The sequence below is a fragment of the Corvus hawaiiensis genome, chromosome 13, assembly GCF_020740725.1.
Source record: "Corvus hawaiiensis isolate bCorHaw1 chromosome 13, bCorHaw1.pri.cur, whole genome shotgun sequence".
Classification (NCBI taxonomy): domain Eukaryota; kingdom Metazoa; phylum Chordata; class Aves; order Passeriformes; family Corvidae; genus Corvus; species Corvus hawaiiensis.
In genome coordinates, this window is record NC_063225.1 from 20,904,492 (window position 1) to 20,917,716 (window position 13,225).

The window sequence follows — 13,225 nt, forward strand, 5'->3', positions numbered from 1 at the left end:
TGCCCTTGCGCAGGGGCTTTGTGAGTGTCAAATTCCCTTAAAAACTTCATTTGTGCAACTTTTACAGCCCCTGCATTCAGAGCAGAGCTATGGCTGAGGACTGAACGTGTGTCAGCAGAAATACCAAATGGAGCGTTTCATGTGGGCTGGGAATAGCGGGATGGGAGAGGAGCCCCAGCCCAGAGCTGGCCCCACATCATGGAATTCCCACCCAAAACCACGACAATGTTTTCAAAAGCAACTGAAGCTCACTGGGACTTCAGAGTAAGTTCAGAGAGTTCAGATTTTATCCTGGGTTTGCTTTATCTTAAGCAGAAATTACAGAATTTCTATGATAGAATATCTGGAAGATCTCGCTAATTCTCTGCATGTGTAACTGTTTGGCTGTACTTTAATTTAGCAGGAGAACTCCGGGCTCATTTGGATGGGCTTTTTGTCCTCCACAGTCCATCTGAAGAGAAACCTAAGCATAATAAGCAGTAAATTTAATTGCTCAAAGTTCATTTAACACTGCGGCATCAGAGGAGCTAATGAGGGGCAGGTTGGGGAGAGGGCCTGGCCCTCACAGTCACTCCCTGGGCCTGGGTTTTTCCTGGCAGCTACAAACCCTCCTCTGTTCTGCACTGGACAGGAATTTAGGGCTCATTTGGATGTCTTAATTCCTGCTGTGATTTTTTTGTCTTCACTTGCCTCACGCACCTTCTCACTCAGTAACAATTATCATCATATTTAATTATTATTTGCTGAAGTGTTTTCTTTGTATTTGCTGTTAATGTGCTTTTTGTGAGACTTTCCTCTCTCCTGCCCATGAACTGTGGTACATTATTCATGACTTGCCTGTAATTTGATGTAAATTCTCCTGCAATCATCCCTCGGAATTTTGAAGTATGTTGTTGTTTTTAATCAGAATTTCTGGCTGAACTATTCAGACCCCCCCAGCAAGTGCTAATCAGCAGAACCATTCCAGAAACAGGGAGGTGCAGTTCCTTTAGGAATATCCCAGCCCTTCCAGAGCCCAGGAGTACCTAATTCAAAGGTTGTCCCATGTGCTGTCATGCTCCAGGTGCTGGATCTCCTGCCCTTGGTCACCATCACCGAGAACTCGTAGAGGGTGTTTGGCTTCAGCCCCGTTACCAGATAGCTCAGAGTGGTGGCATTTGCCGTCTGAAAGGAAAACCAGGGTCAGCACTTCCCACACCCCAGCCCACGTGTTCCCAGCATTTCCATAACCCCAGGCATTAATTTGGGGCTGGTTCTTCTCTGTCATGCAGATTCATTAACCAAATATCAACGTTTATCCTCCGCTAGAAATTCTGCAATCAGCAGGAGCACTTAACTGCATCAATTAGAAATGAAAAAAGCCAATACAAGGTCCAGGGCCCACTTGCTATGCAGTGGTTAAATGCCTGTTTACCTGGGGGCTCATTTACAGCATTTCATTAACTCCTCGGGCTGGGGAAAACAGAAAGCACAGCAAGGAACAGCCCTGCTTGGCACCTGGAGCTGCCTCCCACATTCCTGCTGGAATTTCCAGTGCAACCTTAAATGTAATGAACAGTCAGCTAAAGATACACTTGTGAGACTTGAAGAGAAGGACGCTTTACTAATAGGTAGATTGTTTTCAGAAAAAATGGTTATTTAGGGTCACACAAGGAAACCACACATGGCTCATAGCGGAATTTGTAGTTCAGCATTTATAAAGATCTGGTTTTTGTTATAAATGGCTTCAGCACCAACAGGATGTACTGGAGGCCCATGGAAAAGAAGGAAAGCTGTATTTACAGATATGTATATTCCTCACCTTGACCTGCAGTGCTGTGAACACGGAATTAAAGAGTTGTTTCAGGGTTTGACAGGGCCATACAACAACTGGAACAGCCACTGCCTCCAGACACCACCTGCTGCAGCTGATCTATTGCCAAGGGAAAGGCACCTTTCCTGAAGGCTCCAGCAGTGAAAAGAAACCCTGAGATCTCCAGTATCTTTATACCTTTTTTCTTCCAAGGGATGGAAGTTCAGGGAATGGTGATCCAAGGGATGGCAGTGATTTGTGGCCAGGGCTTTGCTGTCTGTGGCCAGACAACAAACACTCATAAAATGAATTAAAATGAAATCCTCTGTTTGGTACACACTCAGTGCAGTTTGGAGTGGGTGGGACTGCGACACAGCTGGAATGGGCACAGCTCCCTGGGGAAGGAGGGGAGTGCAGGCCTCACTTGGAGGGACAGAATGACAAGTCCAAGGCAGGAACTTTTCCCTCCCACTTGGCATTACCAGCTGCCTTACCCCAAAAAGCTCTTCCTCCCTGGCATGCCTGTGGGAATTCCCAGCAGAATTTAAGCATTCCAATATTTGTATTGTCTGATGTGGCAGCTGGGCTCCTTTTACAAGTGAAAGTTCTGGTTTCCACCTCCGGCTTTGAACCTTGGGATCTTTTCGTTTTCCTGTGCATCCCAGTGAGTGTAAATGACACATCAGAGCCCCCCTGGAGTGTCAGACTCCACAATTTAACACCACGTTATCATTTCTAAGATCTCAGCCTCTCCCATGGTACCAAACCCTGCTCACCAGCTAGAAATAAGCTCCATAAATATTAACCTGAACAATTTGTTTCCCTTTTATGCAGTCCTAAAAGATCCAAGGTTTAATATTTTCATTGATCCCTGATGGATCCCAGGTAGCTGCAGGACAAACCCACACACCAATAAGGGGGCCTTGCAAAACTGCTCCATGTTCGTGCAGAGACACAGTTCAAAGCCCAGGAGCTGCATCCCATCTGTTCCTGTGTTTCCAGGCTCAGACTGGCACAATCCTGCACCATCTGAGGAAAACAAGGTTCCTTGGGGAGGAAGCGCTCGTGTCGGGAGCACACAGCCTCTTCCTCAGGAGTTTGTGTCAGGACAGGAACAGGGCAAAGGCAGAACACCTCAGTGAATGGCCTCAACCCCCAGTTTAGGGATGAGGGAGGAGGCAGATGCAGCTCTGGATCCTGCAGAGGTGCCACAGGATTTCTGTGCCCAAGGCTGTGGGACGGGGACACTCCAAAGCCTGGGGATGCAGCGAGCAGGAGCTGCTGTGAGGTTACCACAGCCTGACTGGGAGCCAGCACCTCCGTGAGAGGGTCTGACCTCCTGAGAAACATCCAACAGAGCAGGAGAGGATTTCCAACAGAGCAGGAGAGGATTTCCAATGGAAACAAGGGAAGAAAAGCAGGATGTGAGTTCTCCAGACACCATAGGTTACATGTGATCAGAGCAAATACCTCAAACTTCTCTCCTTCAGGCAAATCCTTTCTACAATTTTGGGTAATTTTAAACCATATTTCATCAATCTGTGTTGGTTTTGGTCACAGTAAAACTTGTTGCTCACTGACCACCAGCACCAGAACAGCGGGAATGTTTAATTTACTATTTTATTCCATCTTCTATTTTATTTCATTCTTTTGAGCAATTAGCTAAAGAAACTGCAGCTGTATTTAAACCACTCCTGAGACATCCTCTGCACATGACTCAGGAATGTGGCTCAGCAGTAACTTGCCTTTAGAGGAGGAATACACACATATTTACATCTTTTCATTTCCATAAAGAAAAGATCTGGATTATAACAAGCTGGCTCTGCAGGAGCATAAAGGGAGCTCCACTGGCTGGGTATTTTAACAACCAGTTCCTCTGAGCCTCGTTGCAAACGTGAAATTTGCAGTCAGCAGCTTTGAGCCCTCCAGGTAACTCTGAAAATTAATAAAAAAATCCAACCAACCACCAAACCAAACCCCAAATCCAGTCTCCAAATCAAAACAGATGAAAATGGAGGAAGGCAGGGATATCATAAAGTTTCTGCTGTGTATTTTGCATCCAGTCAGCTCCCAAAGGAAAGGTTCGCTATCAGCTTTGCACAATTGAAAAGGTTGTAAAGGAAACTTCAAACCATCGGGGTGAATCTGTTTTCCCTGCATGGGTCAGTGAGGGGCCCCAGTCACACACACCTTGCAGTGCTTTAGGGGCTCTCCAGAGGGGAGCCCACACCTCCCACCCCCAGGGATCGGGGCAGGGGAAGCTCCAAATCGTCACTGTGTCCACAGAACAGAACAACTCTGGAAATTTCTGTTCCTTCCCTGAAGCAGCTCTTCCATCCACTCCCACAACAGCCCAGCTCCAGCTCCTTCCCACAGGAGACACACAAGGAACTGCTCCCACCAGACCCAGAGCAATTCTGCCCCTCCAAGGCCCCCGGGCTCATCCCGACAGCATTCCCTCAGCCGTGCCTCCCCCTGGGAGTGCAGCTGGAGGAATCCTGCCCCTCCAAGGAGCCCAGCAGCATTCCCAGAGCTGTGCCTGCCCCTGTCTGGGCTGGGGAGCTCCTGTGAGACTCAGTACCTTGTACTTGGTGTTGGCAGGGATGTTGGTTTTCCAGCGGACGGTGTAGAACCGCGCGTCCGTGATCTTCTGGTTCTTGGGCAGGGAGTTGTCTGCCCAAGTGATCCGGATGGTGTCATGGCTCAGGATGGAAGCCTGAACTCCCACCGGGGGCATCATGGGAGACGGATCTGGCACTGGAGTGTATGGAGCATTAATAACAAACAAATCAACCTCGGAAGTGTCTGGGCAATCCATGGGGGAAAGGCCGTGGTTTATAATTAAAAAGGGAGGAGGTGGCATTTTAATGTCAACCAAAACAAAAAAGGAGGGATGCAGGGAAGTGCAATGAGATGGAAGGTGAGGAATGGAGAGAGAGAGAGAAAAGCCAGAGTTAATAGGTGACATCAGACCGGGCAATAACATCACTCTTGCATCGTCCTCCCTCCTCCAGACAGTAAGACAATACATCCCTGCTGGCACATCCCTAATTAGTGCCCAGGGCACTCAGCCATGGCCTGGGAACCCCAAACACTCAGTCACTGTGACTTCATCTGTCTGGAGTGTCCACTGAGTCCTCTCCCAGAACACGAGGAGGACACAGAGCTGGAGCTCTGGATGGGCAAGTGCCACTTCCCAAACACACACGGGCCTCCCGAAAGGCACCTTCAAAGGAAGGGTCCGAGTGAGAGACAAACTCGCAGTAACTGTGGAACTGCAATTCCAGCATCCTCTGGACAATCTCCAAGGATTCCAGCTCATCAGGACTAACCCCAAGTGTTGCACCTCCACCAAACTCCTGGGTGGTGTCAGCAGGCTGGGAGGGAGCCCAGTGAGCCATGGCATGGTGACAGCTCACCTGCACAAGCCTCTGCTTAAACTCTTTTCTTTACGGATTACAAGGCCAAAATAAAAACTGCCCAGACCTTGTTCAGTGTGAGTGACAACAGAGGGAGGCTGATACAAAGCAAACACAGGCATCACTGAGTTCAAAACCCTCAGTGAGAAAGACAACAGCCCCCCAGCTCAGGGCCTTTAGAACTGCACCCACGTGGCTGTGCTCAGGTAAGGGGAACATCTGGAGTAAGAACATCCATTAGTAGTTGTCAGGTGAGTTTGGGATTTACAAATGAGCCCAGTTTAGGTGGTTTATCGGGAACGTGCGAGGCCAAGCAGTGACAGGGACAGAGAGCACGGGATGCACTGACAACCAGGACCTCGCACTGCCCCCAGCCCATCCCAGCTGCTGGGCAGGACTCACCGGAGTGGGGCCGGGTCACGGCGCTCTCGTACAGGGGGATCCCTTCCCCCACATTGTTGAAGGCCTTCAGGGTTATCACATAGTGGGAGCTGGGGTCTGAAAGGGAAAAGAAATCAGCACAACCAATGAATCCTGGTTTCTACTTCTCCATACCCTCTTTCTTCAGCATTTTAGTTTTGAACTGGAATACATGAATAAGTAGATTTGAACTGAGAAAGTCTTCACACAGACCTTCTGTTCATGGGCACAGAATCCCAGACTGGTTTGGGTTGGAAGGGACCTTAAAGCCCCTCTCATTCCACCCCCTGCCTGGACAGGGATACCACAGCTCAGGTCTGTAGTCACAGCAACTCCACCTTTAAGCACAGCCAAATTAGGAGCAAGAAAAACAATTTAAAAGGAACAAAACCAAAATGACTCAAAAAACCTCCGATTTGATGGAATTCCCAATCTTGCTCTTTCTCTCACTTTCAGACTATTTTACCTCCCACAGAGAGTTCTGTGGAGGGGTGAATCTTCATTTTCCTTTTAAAGGAGCCGCCAGTGAATGCTGGTGACATTTCAGTCCCTTTTTCTCCTGCAGCTCTGCACGGAGCGCGGGGAGCTCGGGCTGCTGCTCACGTGGAAGCTGTTTAAGGAGCACTGAGAGGGGCTGGCATGGGGCCCAGAGCACGTTCCCTGCACTCACCTAGGTTCTCTATGGTGTAGTATCTCTGTTTGTAGTCCACCTTGATGGTCTGGGCGTGGGGGCTGCCGATGCCGTAGCCGATGGCGTAGCCCCTGACCACCACGTCCTGGTTCTCGGGCGGGGTCCAGCTGACCACGATGCTGGTGACCAGCGGCCGCACGTGCAGGGAGCTGGGCACCTCGGGCACGCGGGTCTCTGCAGGGAAAGGGAGGCATCGCAAGGCCTTCTCTCAAATAAAGGCAATGACATGGAGAATGTGAGGCAGGAAGGTCAAACAAGGCACTTCTGTGTGCTGGAATGAGCACAGTGAAACTTTGGTGTGCACGAGAGAGCAAAGAGCTCCAGGAGCAGGATATTAACATCACACTGCAGTAGACCTTCCCTTTAAAAGGAAGGACAGTTGTACTGAAGCTCAGGGGGTTGGGATAGTTTTGTATCAGACCTGCTTAGGCGTTTTGGATGGTAGCCCACGTTGTCACCCATTCTTCCAAATATGCGCCAGTTTTATCCCAACCTTCCCCTCCACAAATTCATCTACTTTCAGTTCTATCATATTCCTTACTTGTGGGTATTACAATAATTACATGGAAAATTCTGGTGATGAAGGAAAGGCTCCTGAGCTGGCTGTAGCACTAAATAGGATATTCCACAGCTTTAAGAACTGCACTGCAACGGGTTCTCCTCACTTGTCCTACCGTTTGTCGCTGCCTAAATCCTTGGATTCCCATAATTCATAAACTACAAGCAGGAACTACACAGCCATCCTAGAAGTTCAGAAAATACAGAGCCCACCTTCAAATGTTCAAACCCTTCCTCCAAAAGCAACACAAGTCTCACCGCATCCCACAGAGACACGGAATGTGGCTCCCTAACAGCAGAACACTTCCCCAACGTGCCACTGTAAGCCCCTAATGTTTCTCCTAAGAGGCTTTTCCCCACTGTTGACTGGAACCTAAAAGCAATCTCCCAACTGTCCCTGGAGTGTCCCTAACTTTGGGTTCACTTCTCGAAAATGAAATAAATCCTTTTGTCGGGTGCCGGCGGATTAGGGATAATTCCCTGCAACAGCAACTGAGCTCCCCACTCCAAATGGAATCAAGGGCTTGTGCTTCCTGCAGGGATTTCGTTTTAATGAAACACGCTGCATTTCTCTACAAACACTTAATAAAGCACCACAACAGGATTATTTGGATCACAGCACAGCCCTGGCCCCCAGCCCGGGGAGCTCTTGGGCTGCTGCTGACACAGCCCAGCAGTTCCAGTCCCCAGCACAGCTCCAACGGCAGCAGCAGAGGTGACATTTCCACTGCACTGGGGACAAATTCTGTACAACTGTTCAACACCTCCTGCTCTGCACTCAGGGGGACCCTGCTCCGACTCCAACATGGAATTGTAACACTCCTGCTCCCCTTTCCCTCCATGGGACTCCCCTGTGACTTATTTTGTATTTGAACTCAAAAAGCAGCTGTGGAATAAAAAGAAAGGTTGCCTCGTGCGTCTGCTGAACCTAAGAAATGCAAGATGAGCTGTAAATGCATTTGCATGGTGTTAAAATTATCCACATGAGCTTTCTAAAGGAAGAAGCCCAAAAAATGCAGTGTGCACACACAGGCCTCACAGGTGTATGCAGAGTTAGGTGAATATCATGTTATGTTGTCTTAAATGTCAATTTTAATTACTTTATTCAATGGAAAGAATGTGTACAAAGTCAGATTTCCTGTAACATTCTCAGGGGAAAAAATTTAAATGACAAAACCAACAGAGAAGGAAAAGGTTCTTTTTCCTCTTCCTCCTTCTGCCCTGTTTAAATCTAAATGTAACCCTGGTGCTGCCCTCTGGCAGAGTGGTGTTAACTCCAGTTCAGGGACACTTCCATCACCCTGTGAGGTGCTTGTTTCCAGAGCTCTGCCCTGCTCCAGGGACCTGGCAGCTCCAGGGGTGTGTCACATCCACTCAGGGGCCGACAGGCACACGGGTCAAGGGATTTCCAGTACCCAGACCCCTGAACTGCTCTGTTCACACCAGAGCATGAGCAGCAGGAGGACCAGGATTAAGCTGAGCATCAGCTTTGCCCAGGCAGAGATGGGAGCAGGGTTTTCCAGGCTTCCCGAGCCGGCTGCCCAAGGATCCTCCAGCAGCAGAGAGCAAATGTTGACACATTTCCATTATTCCAGCTCCAGCTGCCAGGATCGCTGGGCCTGCTCTGACCCAGCACACCAATCCATGGACTTGGTGGAACAGACTCTCTGTTGAGCAGAACCCTTTGCAGCACACGCAGAGAGCTTTGGAATATCCCATTTAATGCTCCAACAAGCTCAGCAACGTTTCTGCCGTCATCAGAATTAATACTTATTCTAATGATTACTATTTATGTAATTATTCTAATACCCACAATTTCAATATAATTATTTAATCCTCACAACAGAATTTCTGATGGGAGACATGGTGCAGACTAGCCCACCACTACGGAAAATATATAATTCATCTCCCTTTTCTTCTGTGCAAAGTAAGTTTCTGTGGGTCAAAGAAAGCACAGCACCAGCACGGGGGTAAGACTGCAAAGGGCTGAGAGTGGGAAGGTTTTCCATGATTTCTTTCCTACTGTGACATCTCACTGTCACTAGAAATTAGTATTTCTTAGCAGAAAGCACTTGGTGCCAACATCCAGCACGACGAAGTGTAGAAGCAGGGCTTCATTTCAAGCCACTTTATCGACTTGGCAAGAATTTTCAGTTAAAATAGAAATTGATGTCACTTAATCCTTAATAAACCCCACTGTACACCTAGAAGAGAAGTGAAAACACAGAGGTTTGTCTTTCCAAGAGGCAGTGAGATGGCAGTGAAATGACATGGATGAACTCCCAGCTCTGCTGGCCCAGCCCCAGGGTCTCTCACCGTCCAGGTCGCTCTCGAAGGTCTCGGCTGTCACCCAGTCGGTGGCGGGGCCGGTGCCGTTGACGGTCATGGCGGCCACGCGGAAGCTGTACTCGGTGCCTCGCTCCAGCCCTGCGGGACGGGGCACGATTCCCACAGAGCCCATTAAACCCGGGATAACCCACGGCAGCCACGGATAACCCAGCCTTCCACCCCCACCGCCCCCACGGCCTCAGGCCTGTTTGCAGCCATGCTTTAACTTCGGGCTGCTGATTAGTTTAATTAATGAGTTTTAAGAACAGGAACACCCCCACCATCACCAAACCTAGGGGTGAGCAGCTGAGCAAAGTCATACACTTGTTTAATGTATGTACTAAAAAATCAGAGCACTGGGAAAAGGCACTCAAAATTTGATATATGGAACCTCTCCAGCAGGTTTCATTGCTGGCAAAAATGTACTGGAATTACAGGAATATCTCAATTCTGTGAGAAAACTGGGACTTACTAAGTCACAGCTGGAGTTTCTGAGAAAAAAAACAGAGTATCTTGTGAGAAACTCTTCTAGAATTTCCCACTTTCTTCTCTTTTGACCAAGCATTTGTTTACAGAGATTTTAAAGAGGAACACAATGCATTGTTGCTCCTGTTCTCATGCACTGCTTGCTCCTGCTCAACACAACTGTAGCTCTAGTAGCAACTCATGCCTGACACTAAGTGATGGACTAGGCTGGATTTTTAAGTGTACAAAAGGATAAAAGCATTCCATTTAGAATATTCCATGGACATGAGGTGGGATATTCCAGGGATGCCCAAGGTCAGCTGTTCCCAGGGCTTGGAGCTGGGTCCAGGTGCCTGTGCCAACCCTGCCCAGCCCCTGCTCCTTTGCCCCCCTCCTCCACACCTCCATCTCTGGCATTTGGGCACAGTGAGCCCAGGGTCACCTTCTCCAGGCCTTTTATAAACAGTTTATAAGAATTATCCAGTCCACTTAGCAAATCCACGGCCAAATCAGAGCTAGGAATCAGGTCACCAGACCACAGGCACCGCCTGCAGCCCACATGACCCCAGAGCTCCTTTGGGAGCTGCTTCTGTTTGCCTTCCAAGGCAGGAAACCCAGGAAAACCTGTCCCTGACCTTCTAAACACAGCCAGGCACCGCTGGGGAGGACAGGACCCCACAGGAACCCCACAGAATCCTGTCCCTGACCATCTAAACACAGCCAGGCACCCCTGGGGAGGACAGGACCCCACAGGAACCCCACAGAATCCTGTCCCTGACCTTCTAAACACAGCCAGGCACCACTGGGGAGGACAGGACCCCACAGGAACCCCAGAGAATCCTGTCCCTGAGCCTCTAAACACAGCCAGGCACCGCTGGGGAGGACAGGACCCCACAGGAACCCCAGAGAATCCTGTCCCTGAGCCTCTAAACACAGCCAGGCACCACTGGGGAGGACAGGACCCCACAGGAACCCCACAGAATCCTGTCCCTGAGCCTCTAAACACAGCCAGGCACCCCTGGGGAGGACAGGACCCCACAGGAACCCCACAGAATCCTGTCCCTGAGCCTCTAAACACAGCCAGGCACCGCTGGGGAGGACAGGACCCCACAGGAACCCCACAGAATCCTGTCCCTGAGCCTCTAAACACAGCCAGGCACCCCTGGGGAGGACAGGACCCCACAGGAACCCCAGAGAATCCTGTCCCTGAGCCTCTAAACACAGCCAGGCACCGCTGGGGAGGACAGGACCCCACAGGAACCCCACAGAATCCTGTCCCTGACCTTCTAAACACAGCCAGGCACCACTGGGGAGGACAGGACCCCACAGGAACCCCAGAGAATCCTGTCCCTGAGCCTCTAAACACAGCCAGGCACCCCTGGGGAGGACAGGACTCCACAGGAACCCCAGAGAATCCTGTCCCTGACCTTCTAAACACAGCCAGGCACCGCTGGGGAGGACAGGACCCCACAGGAACCCCAGAGAATCCTGTCCCTGAGCCTCTAAACACAGCCAGGCACCACTGGGGAGGACAGGACCCCACAGGAACCCCACAGAATCCTGTCCCTGAGCCTCTAAACACAGCCAGGCACCCCTGGGGAGGACAGGACTCCACAGGAACCCCAGAGAATCCTGTCCCTGACCTTCTAAACACAGCCAGGCACCGCTGGGGAGGACAGGACCCCACAGGAACCCCAGAGAATCCTGTCCCTGAGCCTCTAAACACAGCCAGGCACCCCTGGGGAGGACAGGACCCCACAGGAACCCCACAGAATCCTGTCCCTGAGCCTCTAAACACAGCCAGGCACCACTGGGGAGGACAGGACCCCACAGGAACCCCAGAGAATCCTGTCCCTGAGCCTCTAAACACAGCCAGGCACCGCTGGGGAGGACAGGACTCCACAGGAACCCCAGAGAATCCTGTCCCTGACCATCTAAACACAGCCAGGCACCCCTGGGGAGGAGACAGGTCGTGCTCACCTTCGATGAGCTGGGAGAGCTGGGTGCCCCCCACGCTCTCGGTCACGTCACTCTTGCGGGAAACCTTCCGGTAGCGGATTTTGTACCCCGTGATTTGCCCACTCTGGGTCCCGGCAGGAGGGGGCTGCCACTGCAGCAGGATGCTCTGGGGAAGGCAGCACAGGGAGGTATTCGAAAAAAGTCTTTAGGAAAGGCTTTAAAACAAATCTCCACTCACAATCCCAAAGGCACAATGGCCGAGAATTCCATTTTCTCTTCCCAAGTGCCCGAGGCACTCCAAAGCGTGGCTGTGTGTGCCCACGCTGCACGCAGCAGTGAGCAGGGATGCCAGCTCTGATCCTTCATTAGAGCCCTTCCATCGTTAGCACCGTCACTGCGTCCCACCACGGCCAGCCCCCAGCTGGACTGCAGCTTCTCCAAGCCCCACATTCAGATATTCTCTAGAAAGAGCTCAAAAGCTGCATGGGAGGAAGAAGACCCAAAATGTGGCCAATCTAATACCCTCCCCAGCCTTTTATTTACCCACTGGCAGCAGGAAATCCTCCAATCTTACCTTGGAATTCCGTACCTCCAGCGTTAGATTCTGCGGTGGAGCACTGGGGACTGGAAACATTAAAGGAATTACAGCTCCAAAAGTTGCAAACGTTGTACTTCCACACCCAACTACTCTCTGCTCTCATCTGCTATGGAAGTACAAACCATTCTGCTTTAAGGCACCACATAAAGGAACTACCCACCCTCCCACAGGCACTTTCTGACACAGTGAATGGCTGAGCAGGGTTCTGTATTTCCATCATGAAGAAAAACTCTTTATTCAGGGCTGTGTTATCATACCTATCTAAATAAAATGTGTTTTGTATTTCAAAGCGCTTCTCAAACTCTCTGAGGAGGTATCCCGTCCAGCTCTTTCCCAAGGCACATCTTTAATGAACACACTGCTTGACTGGGGGAACAACCCACGTTTCAATTTCTGGCCTGGATTTTTTTATCCTGCTTTTCTGTACGAGGAATGCTCCAAGTGACCAGGCCCTGTGACAGTGAGAAGGTGAAGGGCACCCCAGACACTGGGGCTGCCTTTGAACTCCCACCCTTTGCTTGTTCTGTACTCGCTGCTCATAGCAGTGAAATCTGAAGAGGGAAGGGAAGAAAAACCCTGGGAGCAGGGAATTCCTTGTGGCACCCCAGCAAATGCTGGCCCCTGGGAGACCTGAGGCTGCCCTGGCAGGAAGGAGAGGCTCCGGTGAAGCACAAGGATGGCCAAGGAGCACAGGGATGAAGAGGATGAGGACTGCTCCAGCCTGAAGAATTCATTTTCCAAATAACTCAGCCCAGCCACACTGACAGCCCAGAGAACCCCCCTGAGGGCATGAAGTGAGGAAGAGGGAAAGGCTTACTGGGATGGGGTGAAACAAACCCCCCTCACCCACCACCCCACGGCAGAAATGGAGAGCAGCAGCATTTGCCTTCCCTTCCCTTGCCAACCCAGCTGAGCCTGAAATCACCACAGCTGGGGATAAGAGCTACGGGCCTGAGGAGCAGCACAGTGAGGAGGGGATGATCCAAAGCCAGGCT

The 13,225-nt window shown here is 50.5% G+C and overlaps 1 protein-coding gene across 10 annotated transcripts in view; it reads right to left on the reverse strand.

Annotated features, from left to right (window-relative positions):
- The window catches only part of NEO1 (neogenin 1), a 171,998-nt gene that overhangs the window by 24,279 nt on the left and 134,494 nt on the right, over nt 1–13,225 (reverse strand). For 7 of the 10 annotated variants that reach the window (XM_048318236.1, XM_048318232.1, XM_048318235.1 and 4 more), the window contains exons 12-18: nt 12,207–12,256; nt 11,654–11,798; nt 9,197–9,307; nt 6,302–6,496; nt 5,614–5,709; nt 4,374–4,597; nt 1,026–1,164 (exon numbers count right to left, since the gene is read on the reverse strand). In XM_048318236.1, the coding sequence (XP_048174193.1) occupies nt 1,026–1,164; nt 4,374–4,597; nt 5,614–5,709; nt 6,302–6,496; nt 9,197–9,307; nt 11,654–11,798; nt 12,207–12,256 (960 nt within the window). The remainder of the gene's footprint in view (nt 1–1,025; nt 1,165–4,373; nt 4,598–5,613; nt 5,710–6,301; nt 6,497–9,196; nt 9,308–11,653; nt 11,799–12,206; nt 12,257–13,225) is intronic. The other 3 variants (XM_048318233.1, XM_048318231.1, XM_048318229.1) reach the window with 1 other exon arrangement.